The sequence below is a fragment of the Rissa tridactyla genome, chromosome 1, assembly GCF_028500815.1.
Source record: "Rissa tridactyla isolate bRisTri1 chromosome 1, bRisTri1.patW.cur.20221130, whole genome shotgun sequence".
Lineage (NCBI taxonomy): Eukaryota > Metazoa > Chordata > Aves > Charadriiformes > Laridae > Rissa > Rissa tridactyla.
Genome location: NC_071466.1, coordinates 121,486,637 through 121,507,328, shown reverse-complemented (window position 1 = coordinate 121,507,328; position 20,692 = coordinate 121,486,637). Strand labels below are relative to the sequence as shown.

Genomic DNA, 20,692 nt, shown 5'->3' with positions numbered 1-20,692 from the left:
AATTAAATGTAGTATTATGATATTAAATATACATTGTATATTTTTTTTTATTGCAATGTATATGACATGGCAAATATATTGCAAAAGAAACAGCTCTAACATGTAGAGTCTGGCCATGTTCACAAGGTAGAATTTAGGTGTTAGGTCAACATGACCTGGCCAGTCATCCAGGCCCTTTTCCAGTCCCTGAAAGGGATTCAGAATGGAATCATTCTGAAAGATGTATTTTAGTTATGAAGTGGGATCACTTATCTTTCACTTAGTCTCTTCCGTCTCCAATTAAAAGAAAGCATGATTTGGTTTCAGGCAAGTAGGTCATATCTCTATGGTCATACCACAGTAGCAGCACATGGTTATCAGTAGTCTGAAAAGGGAAACTAAAAGCTCAAATTAGAATGTAGCGGTTTCAATTATTTGAGCAATGATTGCCAAACGATAATGCTGAAGATAACACTTCAGGATGTATCTATAAAGCTCAGATTTTTTTCCTGATAGCAGCCTTCTTTCTAATATAATCCTATGTAACAGGTATTTCCAGAAGGATATGCAGGTCCCTGCAGAACAGATATTTTCTGACGTCCTTCATCTAATTGTTTTATCATATAGTTTTATCTTTTTCAAAATTCTCTTTTAGAAAAAAAACAAAACCAAAACCAAAATAACAACAACAACAAAAACCCCAAAACAAAACCCAAAACTTTTCTAGAAGGTCCAAAAAGTCCACTTTCTCTCAAAGTTTTAAAATAGATTTCAGTGACACTGTCTCATTCAGCATCATTATTAAGCAGGGAGAGGGGCAGGAATTGTTGTCCCTCTTTCATTCTCATCTTTTTCCAGTGCAGGGATGCCATATTTTCCTTGATTTTGAATCATCTGGTGCTTTTACAACAAAGTATACACCACTGCCCACTATCACTTTCAGAAGAATCACCTGATCGGCATTGAGCAAACTTTGCACATCCAACAGCATTCACTTGGGACAGGGTTACTAATCCTCGTGAATTCAGATGCACATTAGTTGTGTAGGCAGATGGAAAGGAAAACATCTTATCAATGTTAAATACTGCTCTAAAGAAATTATTATCTTGCACTGGTCAGTGTAACCTAGAGAAACACTCAGTGGCAGAACCTCCCGGAGGGAGGAACAGAGGTGACACCGGGTGCACAGAAAGTTTTGAATTATCATCCAGCCACATCCTGAGTGGGAATATAGACATCTCCTAAGCAGAAGCCTTACTGAGGTCTGGATACACTTCAAGAGCAGTTTTTGTGCAGCCCTTGCTCTGTAGGTGAAAGGTATAAGCAGTTCAAGTGTTATATGTTTGCACTGATATCACAGCAAGAAACTTCCCTCCATACAACTTCCTGCACTGCTACCAATTAAGTCATAAGGAGCTATTCCACTGCTAACACTCAATTACAATTTGTTTTTTAAAAAAAACAGTTCCACTGGCATTAACATTACTTCTATCACTTTTGCTCATATAGTATATTTTTAAGAGAGTTCAAATAAAACGTGCTTGTACGTCTCTCAGCCTGGTGAGCTGCAATACTGTTTCTGCTTTTTTCCCAAGGCCCTATGCCAACGTGTGCCACAGTTTTGCTCCTTCATCTTCTGGTGGTGATCATTCACTTATACTAGTATAATTCCTATATAATCGGGCCTGGCTAAATTGTTTCCAGAGCAACATTTCCTGCCATCAAGCGGGCCTGACTCCAACACCCTTACTTTCTCCAAAGGGTTACCTATGAAATATGCCACTGAGCTTTGGGAACTGCACGTGGGAAAACTGGTACTGCACTTGCTACCCAGCCCACTAATGTCACCGCCTGTCCGTGATTTCTAAGCAGTAGAGCTCTTCTGCCCCACTGACCCTCAGAAGTGCTTTCAGATAAAGTTTGCATGACACCGGTCTACACACACCTGTTGGCTCTTAGCCTCCATTTCTAGCTGCTGATGCAGGTGAAATTGTTAGGCAGCCTGCTGTTAATTAACCCTAGCATATAAATCCTCTTCCTCTTTTCCCTTAAAATAAGTGGGGGGGTTGAGGCTATTTGGTTTCATTTAGTTTTCCATTTCCTCTAGTTTATAGTGTTGGGTTTTTTTGTTTGGTTGGGTTTTTTTTTCTAGTGTAGCTATAGACTTAGTAGTAGAAATTTAGCTTACTGAAAATTAATTTGATTCTCTGAGTTAACATTTGTGGATTCCCTTGGAAGAAGCTTGTGGGTGCTAGGTAAACACCACAATTTTATTCATTGATTTTTTTTTTTTTTTCCTTTTTAGTGAAACAGAGCAATCTTTTAAACTTCCTAACCAGGAGCTATACAAGCTACTGCTTGCCTTCCAGTGTGTATGAGAATTTGTAGACTGTTCTCAGTGCCTCCAAAAGGGCGTTCTTTTCAGAGGCTTAAAGCAATTGGACTTTAGGCTATGTTTAATTTATTTTTTTTAATTGTTACAAGACATTGCTTGGAGCATGAAAAATAATCACAGTTGCTTTTGTATGTTTCTGTGACTTGTTAATGACTGATGGCTGAATGACTTGGGTTTTGGATTTTCAACTGTTTGTTAGGAAGAAACCTAGTCCTTGGTAAATGTTATTAGTCATCAATTTGTGGACCTTCTAGAACAGTATCATCAGAAAAGATGAATAAGAGTTAAACATTATTCTCAGGCTTGGGAAATTCTTAGTTTGAATTATTTTGTACTTCAATAACTAAATATGTGGGCTAGAGAAAGCCTTTTCCTATAATCCAGCCTTTTTTTTTTTCTCTAGTAATTAAGTGTGGGAATTCATAATAAACATGCCTTGAAATCTCTAGTTAACCTTTCCTCTTTCCCAAATCACACCTCATTTGGCAAGAAACTTTAAGTGGGCAAAAACCTGTGGAGAAAATCCTTTTAAAAACAAAAATATTTGGGACACTTTTTATATAGGATAAAATATTTAAAGCAAAATTTTAATATATCTATCGCAGATTTCCTGTAAAGGCCATTTGGCAGGAATAGGTGTCAGTGAAGATTTGGGATTAAATAAAAATATAAACCATAACATCCTAGAGAATGAGGGATGTCTTCATTTTAAACGGGGGGGGGGGGGGGGAAAACCCAACACACCTGATAATGAGAGAGAACCCTTTCTGTTCATCGGTTGCCATTAGAAAGACAAACATGAAATAAACTTCAATTAATGAATAAGCACTTACATGGCTTGACATGCTTTTCCTGTGACAGTGTATCTTAACTTTTCTCTATCTGCTGTCTCCTGTGGCTTATGAGCAGTCAATGGCAAAGACACTGTCTGGCAACTATATTCTACCAGTGCAAGTGCTTTCTGAAATAAATTTAATTACCCTTTCTTTAATGCTGTTATGAGCTGAGACCTGAAACCAGTTACAAAGTCTTATACTGAGTCTTAAGTTTTTAATGTCACATATAAGGGTGGTCATGATGAATATCTGAATGTGCAGCTTTCTAGAGGGTAAAAGAATCTATAACATATGGAATCTTTATATATCAGCTTCAAACATACACTCCTTGGTAAGATTCAGATTGACCAAAACCACATTTCCTTTTAGATCACTTGAGTGTGTTCCTGAAGAGGCTGTGGTGAGCCAGGCTCTATTGCATCAATTTGCACAGGTAAGGAAAATCTTCCGTACACTGTACTGCCAGAATAAGGATTTCAAATGAAAGCATGTGTTACATAACTTGTACAATAGAATCACAGAATGGTTTGGGTTGGAAGGGACCTTAAAGATCACCTAGTTCCAACCCCCTGCCATGGGCAGGGACACCTCCCACTAGACCAGGCTGCTCAAAGCCCCATCCAGCCTGGCCTTGAACACTTCCACGGATGGGGCATCCACAACTTCCCTGGGCAACCTGTTCCAGTGCCTTGCCACCCTCACAGTAAATAGGGAAATAGCTATGACACTACTTTCTTTTATGAAAAGCAATTTTATTTTTTTTCTCATTCTTATGTTCTAGAAAACATAGTCATGACATGACTCATTAAGTAAACATAAGAGGTTTAATGGAGATGGTTTTCCATTTACCTAATTCAACCCAGTAGTAGAAAAATAAGAGCTAAAAATTCAGCCTTCTAATCTTTGAATTATCAATGGTATCATTCACACCTGGTCATGTAAGAACTCAGAACAACTCCAGTAAACTAGGGCTTACTGATTGAAAATTCTGAGACATTTGTTTTCAAAAGGATTTATCTTTACTTTGTTTTTCCCCCTCTCCTCACAGTTTTGAATCCTATGTTTGGGTCAGTCTGTGAACACAGGGAAGCATTAGTAATGGTTTTAACTTGGGTCCAATGCTCCAGAAAGTTTCTGATTAGGGTCATAGCACAAAAACTACACCAGAAAGTATATTGATTTGTTGGGGTATCATGTTTAACACTGAGATCTTCACGACTTTGTTAATTTTAACAACAAAAAAGGAAACGGACTGTGAGGAGAACACATGGAAAAATATGCTGCCTTCTGAGATTTAGGTAAGGTGTATTTAGAAAGAGAAGCACTTCAGAAGACATATGAAGTGCTACCTGGATAGGCCTTTTTCAGAATTCTCCCAGCTTCAGAGAAGTCTTTTCAAGGAAAGATGTAAAATTTTATTTTAGTCATTTTACATATTTATATCACAATTCGGATTTTTCAAAGCATGTCATTTTGGTAATAGAAACTTAATTTTAGTCTTTTTCATTTAATTTTTCCCATGTCATCTTAAAGATACAGTAATGTACTTTTTCTGTTTACTTGGTGTACAATGAAGGATTTCCTGGGTTTCTTATTTTTCTGGGTTTTTTTTTTGTTTTTTTTTTCTGGCAATGGTAGTATTTCTAAAGCTGACCTGCTTGCTGAGGTAGCTGATGGAGAATTGCATCATTTTTTAACTATTCTTTGATGAAAGCTGTGTAAGTGCAGGAAACACGCCTTTATATTTGGATGACTGAAACTTGAAAATGGAACATTTCTGGTTAGCTGAGCGTTAGCACTGTGCGGGGTATCCCACAAGAAGGTCTAAGAGGAAGGTGTTATTTGAGCAGAGAACTGTGTCCACCATCAGTGGGCACATGTGTGTGTAATTAGGTACTGGCTGGGGCTTCTTGGAGCAAGGGAACATTTGCTGGGTTTTCTTTTCTTTGCGATGAAATGCTTTACTTTGTGTATCCTGTCCAGACAGCAACAACCACTCTTTGTGAGACTGGGTGGGAACAACCTGCTCTTTGGTGTTAGAAAGAAGACAAGGTGTAACAGGACTGAAATTACTGGGTTGAGGGGGGAGAAGGTCCTTCTGGTTGTGACTTAGCAGAAACAAGCTTAATTCTCCTTCCCTAATGTAGAAAAGATTTGCTGGTTATTGACTTTGTGTATGAAATCTGAGTGGTCAGCTGTGTTAGGAGTAAGGAAACTGTGGATAGATTTGTAACATACAAAGCTTAAATAAGTTGGCTTCAATTTTCAGCTTACTTCAAACCCAAATATAAAGCAAACAAGCTTGGAAAACTTACGGCAAAAACGTAAATACATTAAAAACACATTTACATCATGGTGCTGTAGAGACTGACTTGCAAAACCTTTCTCTCTGTAATGCTTCTATAAACATGAATCTGCTATTGGTAGTAATCAAGGTGTATAGAAGGAGATAGTATTGTTCTCCAGGGAGCTCGAGGAGTTTTGATGTAGATCAAAAAAATAAAACCTAGTAAAATGAATTTTGTGTAAACAAGATACATGCTATAAGCAGCATACAGAAATCACATTCTGTTTTAAAAACAGTGTCTAGGAACCTGGCAGATGAGTATGGTGGGTTCGCCTGCGTATTAATGAACTGTACAGGACAACGCAGAGAGATGATTCTGTGAGGGACTAATAACACAGGGAGACTCAATGAAGTGAACAGAAACAGTAGTTCACGCTTACAAGAAGATACTTCCATTTAGGCTACGAAGGAGGTTATAAGGTCTAGATATACACCCTTCAGAAGTATGTTGGTTTATTCATTTGAAAATCAAATGTAAAGCAGTTCAGTAGCCTCCCTGAGCTCAGATCACACCCTGATTAAGAAATAGTTGCATCTAACTGACCTGGTAATTCATGTCTTTTAAGCTAAATATTTGGGTTTCCCTTCCCAGGCAGATGGTCTGAATGCTTGTTTAACCCTTCCTACTAGTATTAATAATGTGTTTTATTCATAAAAACAAGGAGTGTTGAAAGATGCTGTAGATTTACAGAGTTAGTCATGCATATCAACTAGGCTTCACATAGCCGATTCAATTTGTTTGTGTAATTTTAGCAGTGCCTTATAACAAATGTTATTTTGATCAATTTATCAGTTGATATATCTGAAGGTGTATCAACAGCAACTGAGCACATCCATTACAGTAGCTATTATCCTTTCCGTATGACTGCCTTTCTTTCAATACTAAAACTTGTCTCCTGTATTATATGAGCAGGGAACAATTTGAAACAAAATAAACTCTGGTAAAAATATCAGGAGTATACTGGGCAGAGTTCAGTTCTCACATCAGTCCAAATTAGGAGAACCTCTCTGTTTAAAAACTGTAGATGTTCAAATTTGAAAGCAGGATGAAAATTAGATGGAGTTAAGCTAAATAATTGAAGGTACACTTACTCATCTGGTAAGGACAATTTGCTGATCCAGCTCAGAGGTAGTAGGATTCCTGGATTTCAAGCAGAGGCGTGAATGCTGCCAAACCACTTGAAGGCAGAGCCTTTGGCCACGAAGCAAGATGTATTTTGTCCCCACGTGCTAGAGTTCTGGTCTAGACCTAATATTTCCTAATTATTGTCATCATCATTGTCTTTAATCAAATTAGAAGTCTCTGATATGGTAATAAAATAAGACACAGAGTATAGCCAAGGTTCACTAAGCACCGCTTTGGTTTCTGTTCTCCCCCCTCAATGTTTAATAACTACAGACAGGTTAAATTATAAGACCACGTCTTACCGTAAACTTGATAGTTGCTCTGAGCCAGCGTTACTAGAAGGATGTACAGTAATATCGTTTTTATCATCATGACTAGAGGAGCCTTCATGCTCTGGGCATGGTAGAGAGAAGAGGTTCCCGTGGGTTTAAAAAGCGCAGTTCAGATGGCCTCTTGCATCCTGTTAGGTTTACCCGGGGTATATGTCTGAGCTGATTCCCTTCTCTAGTTCTTCTGTCAAGACAGTGCAGAAAGGGGTGGGGAAGCAACGTATCTGCAGAAATCTCATGAGTTACGCAGTTGTCTTCTTTTTTTTGTGTGTGTGGTTGAAACATGAACTGCTTGATCATTTCACATCATCTCAGAACTTCTCTGCAATTCAAGGCAAAACATATTTCACCCTTCTCTGGCTCCCCTTACAGTGTAACAAGCACAGCTGCAGGTTTTATTTTTTTGAAAGATGCTCCAGCAATTGAGGTTTTGGTTTTACAAGCAGCGATATAGCAGAGAGAAGGGATGCACAACAGTATTTTAAACTTGTTCAGTCCTTGTGTATTACTCTAATCCAACATTAGCAAATTAAGAAGCCGAACAAATTCACTTTCACAAGCTAGTAGATGTCAGAAACATGTGTCTGAATGGTCTTAATTTGCATTAGATTAATTTACAATAATCTGCACTGTAAGAGATGATTGCTTCTACTATTTAGCCTTAGCATCCTCATAACACAAGGCCAAGTATTTGGATTTTGTGGGCTCTTTTTCAGCATGTCTTCGACACTTTTTTTCCCCCTAAATATTTCTAAAACGCTGAACCTTCCCAAAAAATTCTGTCAATGCAGCGTTTCTTCATAAATTTAGAACCAAAATAAGGTTGAACAGGAACTTTGTACGTAGCAATTATCACTTCTCCTTCTAATGCAAATATAACCACAAATAGAAACCAGGGAAGAAATTAATGCAGTTATGAAATCCTATGTTAAAATAGGTAGGTTTAGACTTGATGTTAGGAAACGCTCTTTACCAAGAGGGTAGTCAAACGCTGGAACAGGCTTCCTAAAGAAGTGTCAATGCCCCAAGCCTGTCAGTGTTTAAAAGGCATTTGGACAATGCTGTTAAAAACATGCTCTAACTTGTGGTCAGACAGTTGGACCAGATGATCATTGTAGGTGCCTTCCAACTGAACTATTCTATTTTAAATATTTCAAGCTTTCTAGACAGAACATATGCATGTTATGTGCGAACAAAAATCTAAATTATCAGGATTTTTTCAAAGTAATATTTTGGAGAAAATAATTTAATGGCTTTCCAAAATTTCATGGTTGGAAGCGTCTGGCTAAGTACATGATGATCAGGAGAATCATACTCATGTTTGTGAGAAACTGAAATAGCCTTACAAAAATTACAATTCAGCCTGAATGGAAAACATTTATGAAAGAAAACTCCTTGAGTATAACTGCACACACAGCATACTTCCACTTCAGACAAAATACTAGAACCACGGATTGCATTTCTGTATAGTGAAGACATCTAGTGGTTGAATCCATATCTACCTTAGCAAAGTTAGTCCCTAAGGGGTATGCTTCCTGGCAGTGTAGTTTCTGCTTGTGTTGATGTAGAGTTCTCTGAAGTTTACACTAGGAACATAATATTAGTAGTTGGTACTTAATTTCTGTATTCTTGTTAGAAGACTGTTTTGGGCTGAGTCCTTTGCTAACTGACTGAAGCTTTTTAATAAGACAAGGTTTTGTCTCTTCTCTACGGTGTTTTGAGATTGGTTTTCTGGGTGGATAATTCCTTTTGGTAACTTTGTGGAAGTATTCTGAACTGTAAGACAGGTACTGTCATATGTTAGCATTTCGGGAGAAGTGAGGTGAGTCAGAGTGGCAGGAAGGAGTAAGTATTTCCTGTACCGCATACTGTACGTGGCTTGTGAGGATTCTTTACTTTGCATTTTCAATAGTAAATCTCTTGGGCGCTCATTTGTGGGTTTTGGAGCTGTTTTCTGAAAAAGGCTTTGGCAAATGTGACTTGTAATGCTGACACTTTATTATTTATAAATTATTTATTATTTATATTTCCTTTATCTCCTTTCAGCTTAAAAGTAGGGTTGTGGGTTTTTATAGCGGAGTATTTTGAGAATCTGCTGGAACATGGCAAAGAATCTGAATTTCTCACGTTTTCTTGTTAAGACTTTATTACCTCCTTGAGATGTGCCTGGGAGCTTTTTTAGTTTTGTGATATTATTAAGTTATAAATGAGATCTTTCAGATCTCCAAACAGTAACTTACATTCTAATTTTTTGAGAAGATCAGTCCCTGAATTTGAGACACTAAAATAGTCTAGTTTTGCTTTAAAAGCATGTTTCAAAGAATAGTAAATACTTAGTAAATACAAAATAACTATTTACCAAATAAAGAAATGAGATTCCTAATCTAAAACTGCATAACTAGGAGAGGGAGGAGCATATGCATTTAATTCAAGGTGAGATATCATTTGAAGATGGCAGAAGAAGACGTCACTAGATGGCACCTATTTCCACTATCTGCAGTAACTCCTTTGCTATATGCAAATCAGGCCTCAGCTGAATCCTAACAGATAAAAAGTATTTCAAGAATTAAGAGAATTCAATGCAATTCATACATAATGATTAGCACAGTTCTGTGTGTGTTGAATACTATTTTCAGGAAGAGGCTCAAAAAATATGGAGTAAAATTCAGAGAGTCTTAAACACATGAGGATTGCTATCAATAGAAACTTTCTTCGCTTGATTCAGTCCACTTTGACATGTCTGCTGCTGCTTTACTGAAAGCAAGTGGAAAAAAAACCCCAACTGTGTAATGTTCCTTCTGTCCCACCTCAGTTTTTCTTCTGACAAGATGATGTTGTATTTTGGGGTTGCATTTTCCCTGTTTGTGGGTGGTTAGACATTGGCCTCCAACCACATAGAGAGATACGGCATTTAGATAGCAGGCTTCAGTAAGTCTGATGAAAATTATCTTCACTACACCACATGAAGAAGCTTTAGTATTTGCAAGGAACAACAATTTAGTCTACCTTTCAGTTCCTTGCCTGTCACTACTGATGAGGCAGCTTGCAGTAGTACGTGGTGCCACATGAGTTATGGGTCGCCCCTGCAGCCTGTTCTCATATCTTACCACCCCAGATCCTTGCTAAAGGAGGGATTAGTTACTTTGTTTCTATGCAAGTTATTTCCTTTTTCCATAAAATGGGATTCTCTGCATCTCCCTGCTTTTTCCTCAGCAATTTCTGTTTAATAAGATGAGCTAAGCTTTGTTAAGTCAACAAACACATCTTGCACCAGCTTCTAAAATACAGATGGAGCATGGGCCTGGACGTTCTCACAAGGGGTGTCAGTTCATTCAATACAGAGTTGGTTAAGAATCTACTCAGGGGTTTGATATACATAAAAAGCTTCCCTAAGTGTAAGCATGGGTATTCAAATTATAGGATGCCTCTTACGGTAATGACAGGCTTCAGAAATACGGGAAGGGAGGAAGCAATTTACAGCTAATTACAAAAGAATTAAAGTAAGGAGGTCTCATTTACTGCAGTGAAATCTAATACTGAATTTGGGAGCTACTCTGTACACTGAAGGACAGATAAAAAAAAAACAAACCAAAAAAAACACAACAAAAACACAAAAAAACCAAACACTTGAGGCAAACCAATATACAAAACCCACCTAAGAACCTCTAAAGGGCCCAGTTATTTTTCTTCCAGCTTTGAACAGAACTGCTGAATGATAGCCTCTTTCCACCGCATTGCTATAACCTACTCTATTGGTTAGGAGAAAATGGAAGATTTCCTTATTTCCTCAGGGACACAATAGTTCTTACTGAACAGAAGTATCAGATAGGAGGAAATAGTAAAAGTATCCACTGAAGGACAGAAGAAACTTCTACTGAATGTGTACTTGTATTTTAGTGTGTTCTCAGAGCATGTACAACATGAGTACTGGCCACTCCACTGCACTATAGTAGTCCTCTGCTTTTTTTTCCCCTTCCTGTGCACAATTATACAAGAGACAACACATAGAGAGATCTAAGTGCTTAAATACATCTAAAGCATGAATAAATTTAAATCGCTTGTGCTTGTTTAGCTCGGCTGAACGCAGGCTTTGCATACCAACTGAAACCGGTAATCTTCCTCGTGTCCTCCTCCAGGTCTAGCAGAAATCTAGCAAAATAATGTTCTTTTGCAAGAATAAATCTTCAAATGTTTTTGGCTTCTGAAACCTTAAGTTGGGAAACTCAAAAGCTAAGCTCAAAGGGACTTGAAATAGGGACTGCTGAAACTATTCAGCAATTGGTTATCATTTATATTTTATACTTAATTTTCTATTTTATACTTAATTTTCTATTTTATACTTAATTTTCTATTTTATACTTAATTTTCTATTTTATACTTAATTTTCTATTTTATACTTAATTTTCTATTTTATACTTAAATAGAACTGTATTAAACATACTTAATAGATAACAATTAGCTTCGGGGGCAACTCTGGTCTTGAGGCTGCCCTCCGTCAAGCCTGACTGACAGTTGCGGTAGCTCTCTGTATCCTGTTTCAGAGCCTGCACCTTGTATTTCTACTTGTGAGATATGCTCTCTGCTTTTGAATGTGAAAGAGGTGGCCTCTACCACAAGACCCACAAATTCCAAACCCCTTGCAGAAAGAGAAAAGCAGTGGGATGGGGGAAAAAAAAATAAATCCTTACCTGACTTAAGCAGAACCACCACAGATTGTCTGTCCTTCAGTCTCTGCTGTCCAGCCTATGTAAATGACAAATGTCAAACCTAATTATCAGCATAGATGTGGCCTAAAAGCAGTTACGTATACTTCATCCTAACGTATCCTCAATACGGGTTAAACAGTATGATTCACTTAGGAAAGTAAAATGTCATCAAAGGAATTCAGCACGGCCTAATTACTGAACTTTATATATATACTTCACCTGATTCTGCATCAGCTTCCACACAAATCCTTACTGATACGTTGATTTTGCAAGTATACAGATGCTGTTACAAAGAGGAATTGTCCACACAAGAAAACTTTACAAAAAGGTGTGTTTATTTCTATTCTGCTTTTCCATTTGGTATAAAGGCAACAAAAAGCAACTTGATCTTAGTGTGCTGTGACCTGAAAATGAGAAAGTAATGATTAAAAAGCTGATGAGTCAAGAGGTTGCACAAGTTTACCACTGATCCATCGTGAGATGTCAAGCCAGATAAGAATTCAGGAAAAGGAACATGCAAACAATCAAACCTACAGTTGATAATCTGATGGGCTGATGTTATGTTTGCAATTTTCATGAAGTCCCTAAGGGAGACAGAAATCAAACTGTGACCTTTTTGCAGATAGTTTGGAACGACCCGATTCTTCCACATTGCAGAAGCCCTTCCTGAAAAGACCTGAAGCATTAGGCAGCTGCAAGATCCTATACCTATAAATCATTTGCTGCAATGTCAAAATGCATAACAATTATTTCACTTGGTGTTCAATTGCAACAGAAGGCATAATTAGGGAATTTCTGCCACCATGAAGAAATTCATGCACTTGACCGGAAACAGGGGTTCTGTACAAGCAGTCCTGAAACAGACTTCAATGCGATTGTACAGATACATCAACAAACTGCTTCAACACATAGCTTGATATTATCTTAAGCTAGCATGTACATTCTTTAATTTTTCCTGTCACCATCCATTTCTACTATCTTACATTACCATTATACGTGACCTACCACATGTTCTTTATCCACTTCCTTGGCAAAATAAGAGATCATGCATAAATTCTATGAAAAAGGAATTCCTTTATTTTTTTAAAAAAAGGACCATTTTTCCATTATGGAGTGAAAACTTTACAAAGTAAAGTATTTCTTTTCCAATAATATTTCAATATAAAAACTTAAATCACTTATTCTGATCTTACTGTTCTAACAGGAAGTCTTGTGGCACTGCAGGACCCAGGTACTTTCAGCCTCACTCCACTATCTAATTATAAGTTCATCACTTGTTTAAATAAAGCCATTTCTTTGGCCACTTACCATCAGCAAAACACCCTTACCAGCAAACCAAATATAAAGCATCTTCACTAGCCCAAAAGAGACTAAACTCTAATAGCATTATTACAATGAGCAGCTTTGTTAAAAAAAATTTATTTTGAAAGTTAGACACAACCTTAAAATTGTACAAAGACAACAAGCACTCAAATTACACAAAGAGTTAGCAGTGAGTACAATGTGAACACAACAACAGTGAGTCTTGCCCCTCTTTATATGTAAATATAAATAGAGATTATCCTTGCCAAACTTCCAGCTTTTTTTTTTTTTTCTCCCCTGAAAACCAGCTCATTATGCTGCAAAACCTAGCAGGGAGCGTTTCACTGTTCAGTTCAACAGAATTGTTAAAAGGGGCTCTGGCTAAAAATAGTCCTTCTATCATGAGAATATCCCATACTTTGCAGAACCAAGTTTCTCTCGCAATTGAAAAACAGCTTTCCCTTTCATTATGATGAGTATTTCACCTCCTCTAGGGACCTGCCAAATTGCAGGCTTCAAAATGCTTAAAAAATATTTGAATTCACTCATGTTTTTTCATTTTCAAGAACATGCAAGCTGAAACTAACATGGTGCATACATGTAAGTAGTCAGAAAACCAAGAATGTTCCTGTTTGTATTTTACTCTTTGAAAGTGTTGTTCCAAGAAAAGCACTTTGGAGTAATTTTAGCTGTTGAGTTGGCTAAATTAATACAAGTACACGGTCATAGAAGAAAATATTTCTTCTTTTTCTCCTTTTTTTTTTTATATTACACTTAGAGCTTATAATATATTAATAAAACCACCTAATAAAAAGTATCCCGTATAGCCTGTCCCTACTTACGTATGTAAAATGAAAAGCAGACGTCGTTACCATCCTTCCTTTACTTCTGAGAGTACTCTTTACAGGAAATACATCGAAAAATAATGCAGAAAATAAAGGAAAACCCCACGGAGACTGTTAAACAACCTAGCCACAGCCTCAGGGATTAGTTATTACTTAGGTTTAGGTATACCAGAAAACTTCCGCTGTAAATCTTCCCTAAGATCAACAGCAATTTATGCTTTATCCAACTATAGCCACACTGGCAAAAATTATACTCTGAACTTGAGTTTTTGCAGGACTCTATTCCAAGACTGAGTGGAACCATTTTTACTTTTAAAGAAAATACGTGTAAGTGTCTTGTTGATGAGCTGGGTTATGTCCATGAATATAAACTTACTTATTCATTATTCTTTCTAGATTACCTGGAAGTGCTTTATTTTTCATTGCTTTACTCCATTATGAACGTTTGTTGCAATGGTGGATCAGTATCTTGATTTTTCAAAAAGCTTGAAAAAAGTTGTGGCTTTTTTTTTTAAACAAAAATTTCCCTTTATTAAGACACCAGAGTCCTACAAACTGCTGTGCATTGGAATTGAGTCAGTTCCATTCAAAATCATGATGACCAATTTTTGCTTCCAAGTTGTTGTGAGTTGGTAGCCTATGGCTGCACTGATAAGGTTCCTCACCAGGCTCGTACCCTCTGCAGTAATTCTGCTTAAAAAATAAATTGGTATTAGAATAATTACTGAAAATACGTACAGAATTGTATTAATTCTGTGAATTGAGGCTCTGTACACGAACTGCCCTATAAGTAGAGTAAGCTTTTGAGAACCTAAGTGTTCTAATATCGCTTTGCCTCATTGAAAATGGCAGGTTTTCTTTTTTTAACGAAAGCTGTTGACATTGCTAACTTTTATTTTTATGTAAAACCGTATAAATGAAAATAACTTGATTTTTTTTTCAGTTGTGCAAGAGCGTATTTAATGTAACCATTAAGCTCTTAAAAATGTCTGTCAGTTTGCCAGTCAAGGGAAAAACATACAGCATTGAATCCTATATAAAATGGTTATGGGGCGCAGCTTGTGAAATCCCATGATAGCAAGAACTGAGCTACCTAGCCCAAATTCATGCCATATAATCGTAGCATCTTCTCTAGATGCTTTTGTTTAATGGAAGCCTGTTTTCTCGATACTCCATTGTTTTTTGTTTGCTTCAATTCTAAGATTGCATTTACAAGGTAAAAAAAAAAAAAAAAAAAAAAAATTAAAGCAAGGACATCGTTTCACTGTAATGAAACGGCAGCTGTAAAAGAACGCTTTCAGTTATCATCAGGACAGAAAAGGCTATTGGCAGTGTACCTTTCACTTGGCTTAAGAAGATTTATAAAACGGTTCTAGTCCAAGGCAGTTCATGATCTTAAGCTAAACCCAAGCTTGTGCAACAGCAAACAATATTTTGGAAGGCATATTTTGATATCTAGGATTAGAGGAAAAAAAAAATTACTACTGTTATTTCTGTCTGAAGTTCTAAACCAGCAACCAATATCATTGACAGGATTGCTATGACTGCATGGAGCCCTGCTAGCTTCAACGGAGGCCAAAGGTGCAGCAGTGTACCACATACCCGTGTACTGGTACAGATGGATAGGCAGCTTTCTACTTTTTAGTTTTGTCTGTTTATTCAAACAGGTCTCATAGCAGAAGGCTACATGACAAGGTTATAATGTAACCCAAGTGCATTTCGGTAGAAGCTAATTGCACAAAAACCAGTTGTTACTAATTATGTAAGTCTCTCTCAATCCAGCAAAAGAGACTACTCTAGAAATAGCTAGGGAAAATAGCTACAGAAACAAAATATGCAAGTTATTTGTCTCATTTTAGCAATTACTTAGCATTGCTGAAAATATATGGAATAAAAGAAATATTGAGAAACAGATACTGTGAAACTCTACTGGGGAAAAGGTGTTGAACAGAACAACCGGCTCCACCTGAGGGAGTTCAAGCATGCTTACACCATTGTATTCATGGAGTGGAGGGTTTCTGTGCTGCTTGAAGATGCTTGGCACATCCCTGAACCCAGAGCATCTCAAGGAAATCTAGAGCAAGCAAAAGTTGGCTGTATTCCAGCACTCTGCACAATGCTCCCACGTTCCATTCAAAAACTTTATAGAGCATTTACATCAAGAGGACTATTTGGCATAATAATTTAGAATAGATCAGTAATCGTTTACTAGATTTCGGAGAGGGTAACATTATTGAAATTCTGCAGTTTCCCATTTCACTTTTTGCCAGACCAGTAGATGTGGCCTTGGCTCAGAGGAAGAAATACAGCCCAGGTCTGTAATTCCAGTATAGCTTCAAAGTATACACACTTTCCTATTTGCACTTACAGGTATTGAATAACCTTTGCAGTAACTACTTTGAAAACTATTTTAATCACTTTACCTCCTTTGAATAAAAGGTTGAGGACAAGGCCAGAGATGTAGAGGACCTTCAGGGAAAGATGGAGGAGCCTCTTCTTCTGTGCATTGTAAAAAAAACTTTCTCAACTCTGAAATTTAGCGCCTCCCCCACCCCCGATTTAGATTTAGCATCCTTTGTCCTGCTAGTAAGAAAAAGGCATTAATCCTCTCTACTAAGATTTTGGCCCAGTATAAGTTTTACTTGCCAGCAGCTGCACTGCAAACCACGCTCAGTTACTGGTTTGTCTACTCCACTTTCAAAGATTGGCACTGAAACTGAAGGGGACATGTTAAACCAAGACAATGAAATAGCAATTTTAAGAAGGCGGGCATGGTAAACCTGCAGAACTCCTAGCTTTGTGAGAATAGTGGAGTTCAGAGGTCAATACAAGAGACTGGTTAATTAAGCTAGATAATGGAATACATACACAGTTGCATCAAATAGGATAAGGGAGTATTCTAGAAGAAAAACATTTCCCATTTTAGAACATAAATCGGACTTGATTAGGAATTTGCAATAATCCTCCCCCAACAGAGCAGTTATAGTTTAACTAACCATTCTACAGCTTCTTGCATTTCAAATGTGCAGCACTTCTTCTTGGTCACTCATGGTCAGGACACTGGACAAAGCAATCCACTGACATGATTAACAGTCCCTATCATGTCATCTTCCTCGGATATTTAGATGCACAGTTTAGGCAGGTGAGGTCCTCCATCCCAAGTGCCTTTTTCTTAGCGTCAGTTACAGCTGGACTGAACATAGATAAAGTGTATGCCAGGTACATTCCCCACATTCATCATGAGTTCTACATCAATGTAGCTCCAAAGTCTACAGCAGGGTTAGCAAGAGCCTGTGGCATACCACTAAGTTCACAAATAGATTGTCATTTCTACAATAATACAAAATAGCTTGTAAAACCAATATGTAACACTGTATATATGCATGAATATAAAAATAAACCACACCATCAATATGTAAAACTTCACAACGATGATGAAAACAGTTTTCTTCTCAACGGTCTTCAGTATTGATGAGTTGGTTCTCATTGTCATACCCATCAGGCAGGTATGCTTTCCTTAGCTGGTCTGACTTAGGTATTGAACTGCCATTCTTGACATAGCGGGACAGGAAGGCTCGCACAGACGGATGATCAGCCTTCTCAAGTGGAATATTAGCCTCCAGGCACATTTTCACAAAGTCCTGGATGACACTAGTTTTCTCTGTCTGGGCAGTACTGTTGCACTGAAGGGAGGCAGTCAGAGTCCTTTGCTTCTTCCTGACGTTCTGTTCTTCAAACTCTGCCTTTCGCTTTGTGTGTGTTTTAGACTTGAGGTGGTCATTGATCGCGGACTTGCGAACGTGATTCAGAACCACATTGCAGGAAGTACAGAAGAGTTTTCCTCCATCTTCGTGCAGCTCACTTCCAAATTCAGTTACACGATCCTGAGGAGTTACGTACAAAGCAGTCTTCGAGCGGTTACGTGACGGAGCGGACTTCACTCCAAATCGTTCCATTGTTGCCTTCAATAAACTTTACCTGAAAGATGGAAAAAAAATACTGTTAAAGTCTGCTCCTGATTTCAACCAAATAGTTCTGGATGCAATCTATTCAATATCCAATACAGCGCTTATCGACATCTAAAAGATAATTACATGTAAGATATATGTGTGAAACTGTTATTGAAAGGTTATTCATCTTTAAGTCCAAAGAACTTAGGAGACTGAAGTTCCTGATGGGTCAGAGTAAAATACTTTTTAGCCTCTACAACTACAAAGCTCAACAGAACCTTCAAAACTCAGTCTGTTCATTACTGAAAAGTCAAATAGAAAGGCTTTTTGTTTTTTCTTGAAGAGTTTTTATCCTTTACTCTTTAAGGTAAAGGGTGCTTTCTTCCTAGTATTTTCAACATACTTTACAGTTTCTTAGTTCTGTTGAGTTTCTCTGTTTACTTCCTGAAAATATCTATTATCTCTGTTAGCAAAAACTCAGTTGTCCAAATATCAGGCTAGAAGACTTCTACTGTCACTTACAAAAGCCAGCAAAAAAAAAACCCCAACAAACAACCCAACAAACAAAACCAAACCAAGAAAACCAAACCTGAGCTTTGTCAGCACTCATTTGGGAACATCCCTCGCTTTTGCCCCAGCTCAAACTACAACTATTAGATTGAACCTTAACTAAGAGTCAAAAGCAAATCAGCAAATCATTTTGTCATTGCAACTAGAGACTGGTGAAACATCCTAACGTGAACAGAAAATCGCATACATTTCAATGTAAAATAAGAACCTGCCTTTTCAAAGACAACTTCTCTGAGGAAGGTAAGTGTTAACCAAGAGCTGGACACTTTTTAACATCACTCTAAATTACAGCATGTTACCAAAGCAGGCAATAACCTAGTTGAGTGTACTAAAATCAAATAGGACCTACTTCTTTTTTTGTTGTTGAGAAATAGAGTAGCTGGTGTAAATCTCAGCCAAGATAATTTAAGTCCTTTTCAAAGTAAAGTTGAAGTCAAGAAAAAGCGCTGAGGTTCTTTGAGCAAAATGACCGTTCATTACATTAACTACCCACTTCCTTATCAAGAAAAATGGCAACAGCTGTTTATTAAAAATATATTTTGGCAAATACTTAGAGGAAATATAATAGGTTGCCTGAGCATTAAGTTATGGGTATGAATGACTTGGAAGAATTTTATATTGCCAGTGCTTATAGGGTAGACTGAGAGATCAGAATACCTCTAGACGTATTATTCCCTGTACTTATTTTGTTAGACATACAGAATTTGCTGTTGCAACACTTTAAAAGACCAGAATTTCCAAACTAACTATAAGTTGAGCTTGTCCAGCTCTAAGGACTGAATGGAGTTTCTGCTGTTCAGAATGCCTTTTGCTTGCTCTGGAAAGAGAGTAAAGGAATGGAGAATTCAGTCTTCACAATTGTCTTTTTTCTTAAAACATTGCTACAGTAAGAGATGACAACCTTTTGAAAAAAAAAAAAAAAAAGGAGACAATGATCTTGCTGTTAGCAAATTTCCTAGTTAATTTTTTGCACTATCTGCTACTACTTTCCAGAATGGTAAGTCTTGACTGATACTGCACAACACTACAGAATAAGATAAACAATCTATTTTTCTTTCTTTTTTTTGCTTCATGCAATTTATCCCCATGAGTTTCCTCAGCAACCGTTTCCTGAAATCAAGCGGAAAACCTTAACCCAACATAAACTTGTCGCTCGGGCTTCTGAGACATCAAAACAAATCCCCTACCAAACTCGGCGTTTGCCCTTATGCTTTGACAAAATCCGCAGGAATTCTGTCAGCAGCACAACTACTGAAACACGGGATTTTTGGTGTTGTGTTTTTTTGGGGTTTTTTTGTCTCAAGTTGTGGCATGGATTCTTTGATGCCTACTAATGCCTGAACTCCTGGGGGCTGCCGGGGAGGGTGGCGGTGCCGATGGGGCAGGCAGGACAGACAGCCGGGGCGGTGGGTGCCCCGGGGAAGGCGGGTGAGGACGCCTCGGCTAAAAACGGCGTCCCCGGGGACAGACCCACCGCGCTGGGAGGGGGACCCCGCGGCCGAGCCCCGGCAGCCCTTCGGGCGGGGAGGAAACATAGGTCTGGATCGCCGACCGCCAAACAGGTTTCGCCGGCACCAGGAGCCAGGACTCCGCGCGTTTATTCCCGGGGGTTTGGTCACCGGATTGACGGCGCCATTTAACCCGTGAAGGCCTCCCAGGACCGGCGGGGCCCACCGCCCGCCTCCCCCTCACCCCAGCCTCGGGGGACTGAGGGCCCGGCCCGGCCCCCAGGCCTCGGCGATGGCAGACAGGTGCGGCCCCCCTGGTCCCCCCGCGCCGCCCCGCTCCTTCCCCCGCCCGCCACGGCGGGTGTCTCCACGGCCGAGCCGGGAGGCGCCGCCGCTCCCTCCTCTCCCCTCACCGCCCGACCCCCACAGGCGGCTGAGCGCGGCCCCGGGCGGGCCCCGCCGAGGAAGCAGCAGCAGCACCGCCCGCCCCCTGCCAGGCGCTGTTACCCGCTCCGGCCGCTCGGCCTGGCCGCCCCCGTTCCTTCTAGCCGCCGCTGCTGTGCCGAGGGCCGCCGTGCAGCCAGCGCCGCAGCCAGACGGACCGACCCACCCTGGCGCCCGCGGTAGGCGGGACCTAGCAACCCGCCTAGCAACCGCCGCGCCCGCCCCGCCACCGCAGAGCGGCCGAGCGGGAGAAGCCCTTCAGCGATTGGTTCCCCCCCGGCCCGGGCGCGCGGAGACGGGCGGGGCTTTCGCCCAATTAGAGGTGGGAGGCGGGTTGAAGAACCGTGATGGAGACGCCCCCGGGCCAGTCAGAGCGCGGGAGGGCAACGGTGGCGTCTAGCGGACGGCGGCTTTG

At 39.2% G+C, this 20,692-nt stretch overlaps 2 protein-coding genes across 6 annotated transcripts in view; both read right to left on the bottom strand.

Moving 5' to 3' along the window:
* BTLA (B and T lymphocyte associated) overlaps positions 1 to 16,985 on the bottom strand; it is a 27,649-nt gene extending 10,664 nt beyond the window's left edge. For 3 of the 5 annotated variants that reach the window (XR_008468846.1, XM_054217375.1, XM_054217343.1), the window contains exons 1-3: positions 16,862 to 16,985; positions 11,701 to 11,755; positions 6,986 to 7,334 (exon numbers count right to left, since the gene is read on the bottom strand). Coding sequence is in view for 4 of the 5 variants with exons in the window: in XM_054217375.1 (XP_054073350.1) it covers positions 6,986 to 7,073 (88 nt within the window). In the remaining variant the exon portion in view is untranslated. The remainder of the gene's footprint in view (positions 1 to 6,985; positions 7,335 to 11,700; positions 11,756 to 16,861) is intronic. The other 2 variants (XM_054217365.1, XM_054217357.1) reach the window with 2 other exon arrangements.
* On the bottom strand, positions 13,283 to 20,692 carry CGGBP1 (CGG triplet repeat binding protein 1). The gene is made up of 2 exons (XM_054217387.1): positions 20,341 to 20,692; positions 13,283 to 17,843 (listed from the first exon to the last, which is right to left on the bottom strand). Exon 2 carries the CDS (start codon positions 17,819 to 17,821, stop codon positions 17,318 to 17,320), a length of 504 nt encoding a protein of 167 aa, XP_054073362.1. The 5' UTR covers positions 17,822 to 17,843; positions 20,341 to 20,692; the 3' UTR covers positions 13,283 to 17,317.

Coding starts and splice junctions, on each gene's coding strand:
- CGGBP1 (XM_054217387.1), bottom strand. CDS start 17,821: ATGGAACGATTTGGAGTGAAGTCCGCTCCGTCACGTAACCGCTCGAAG.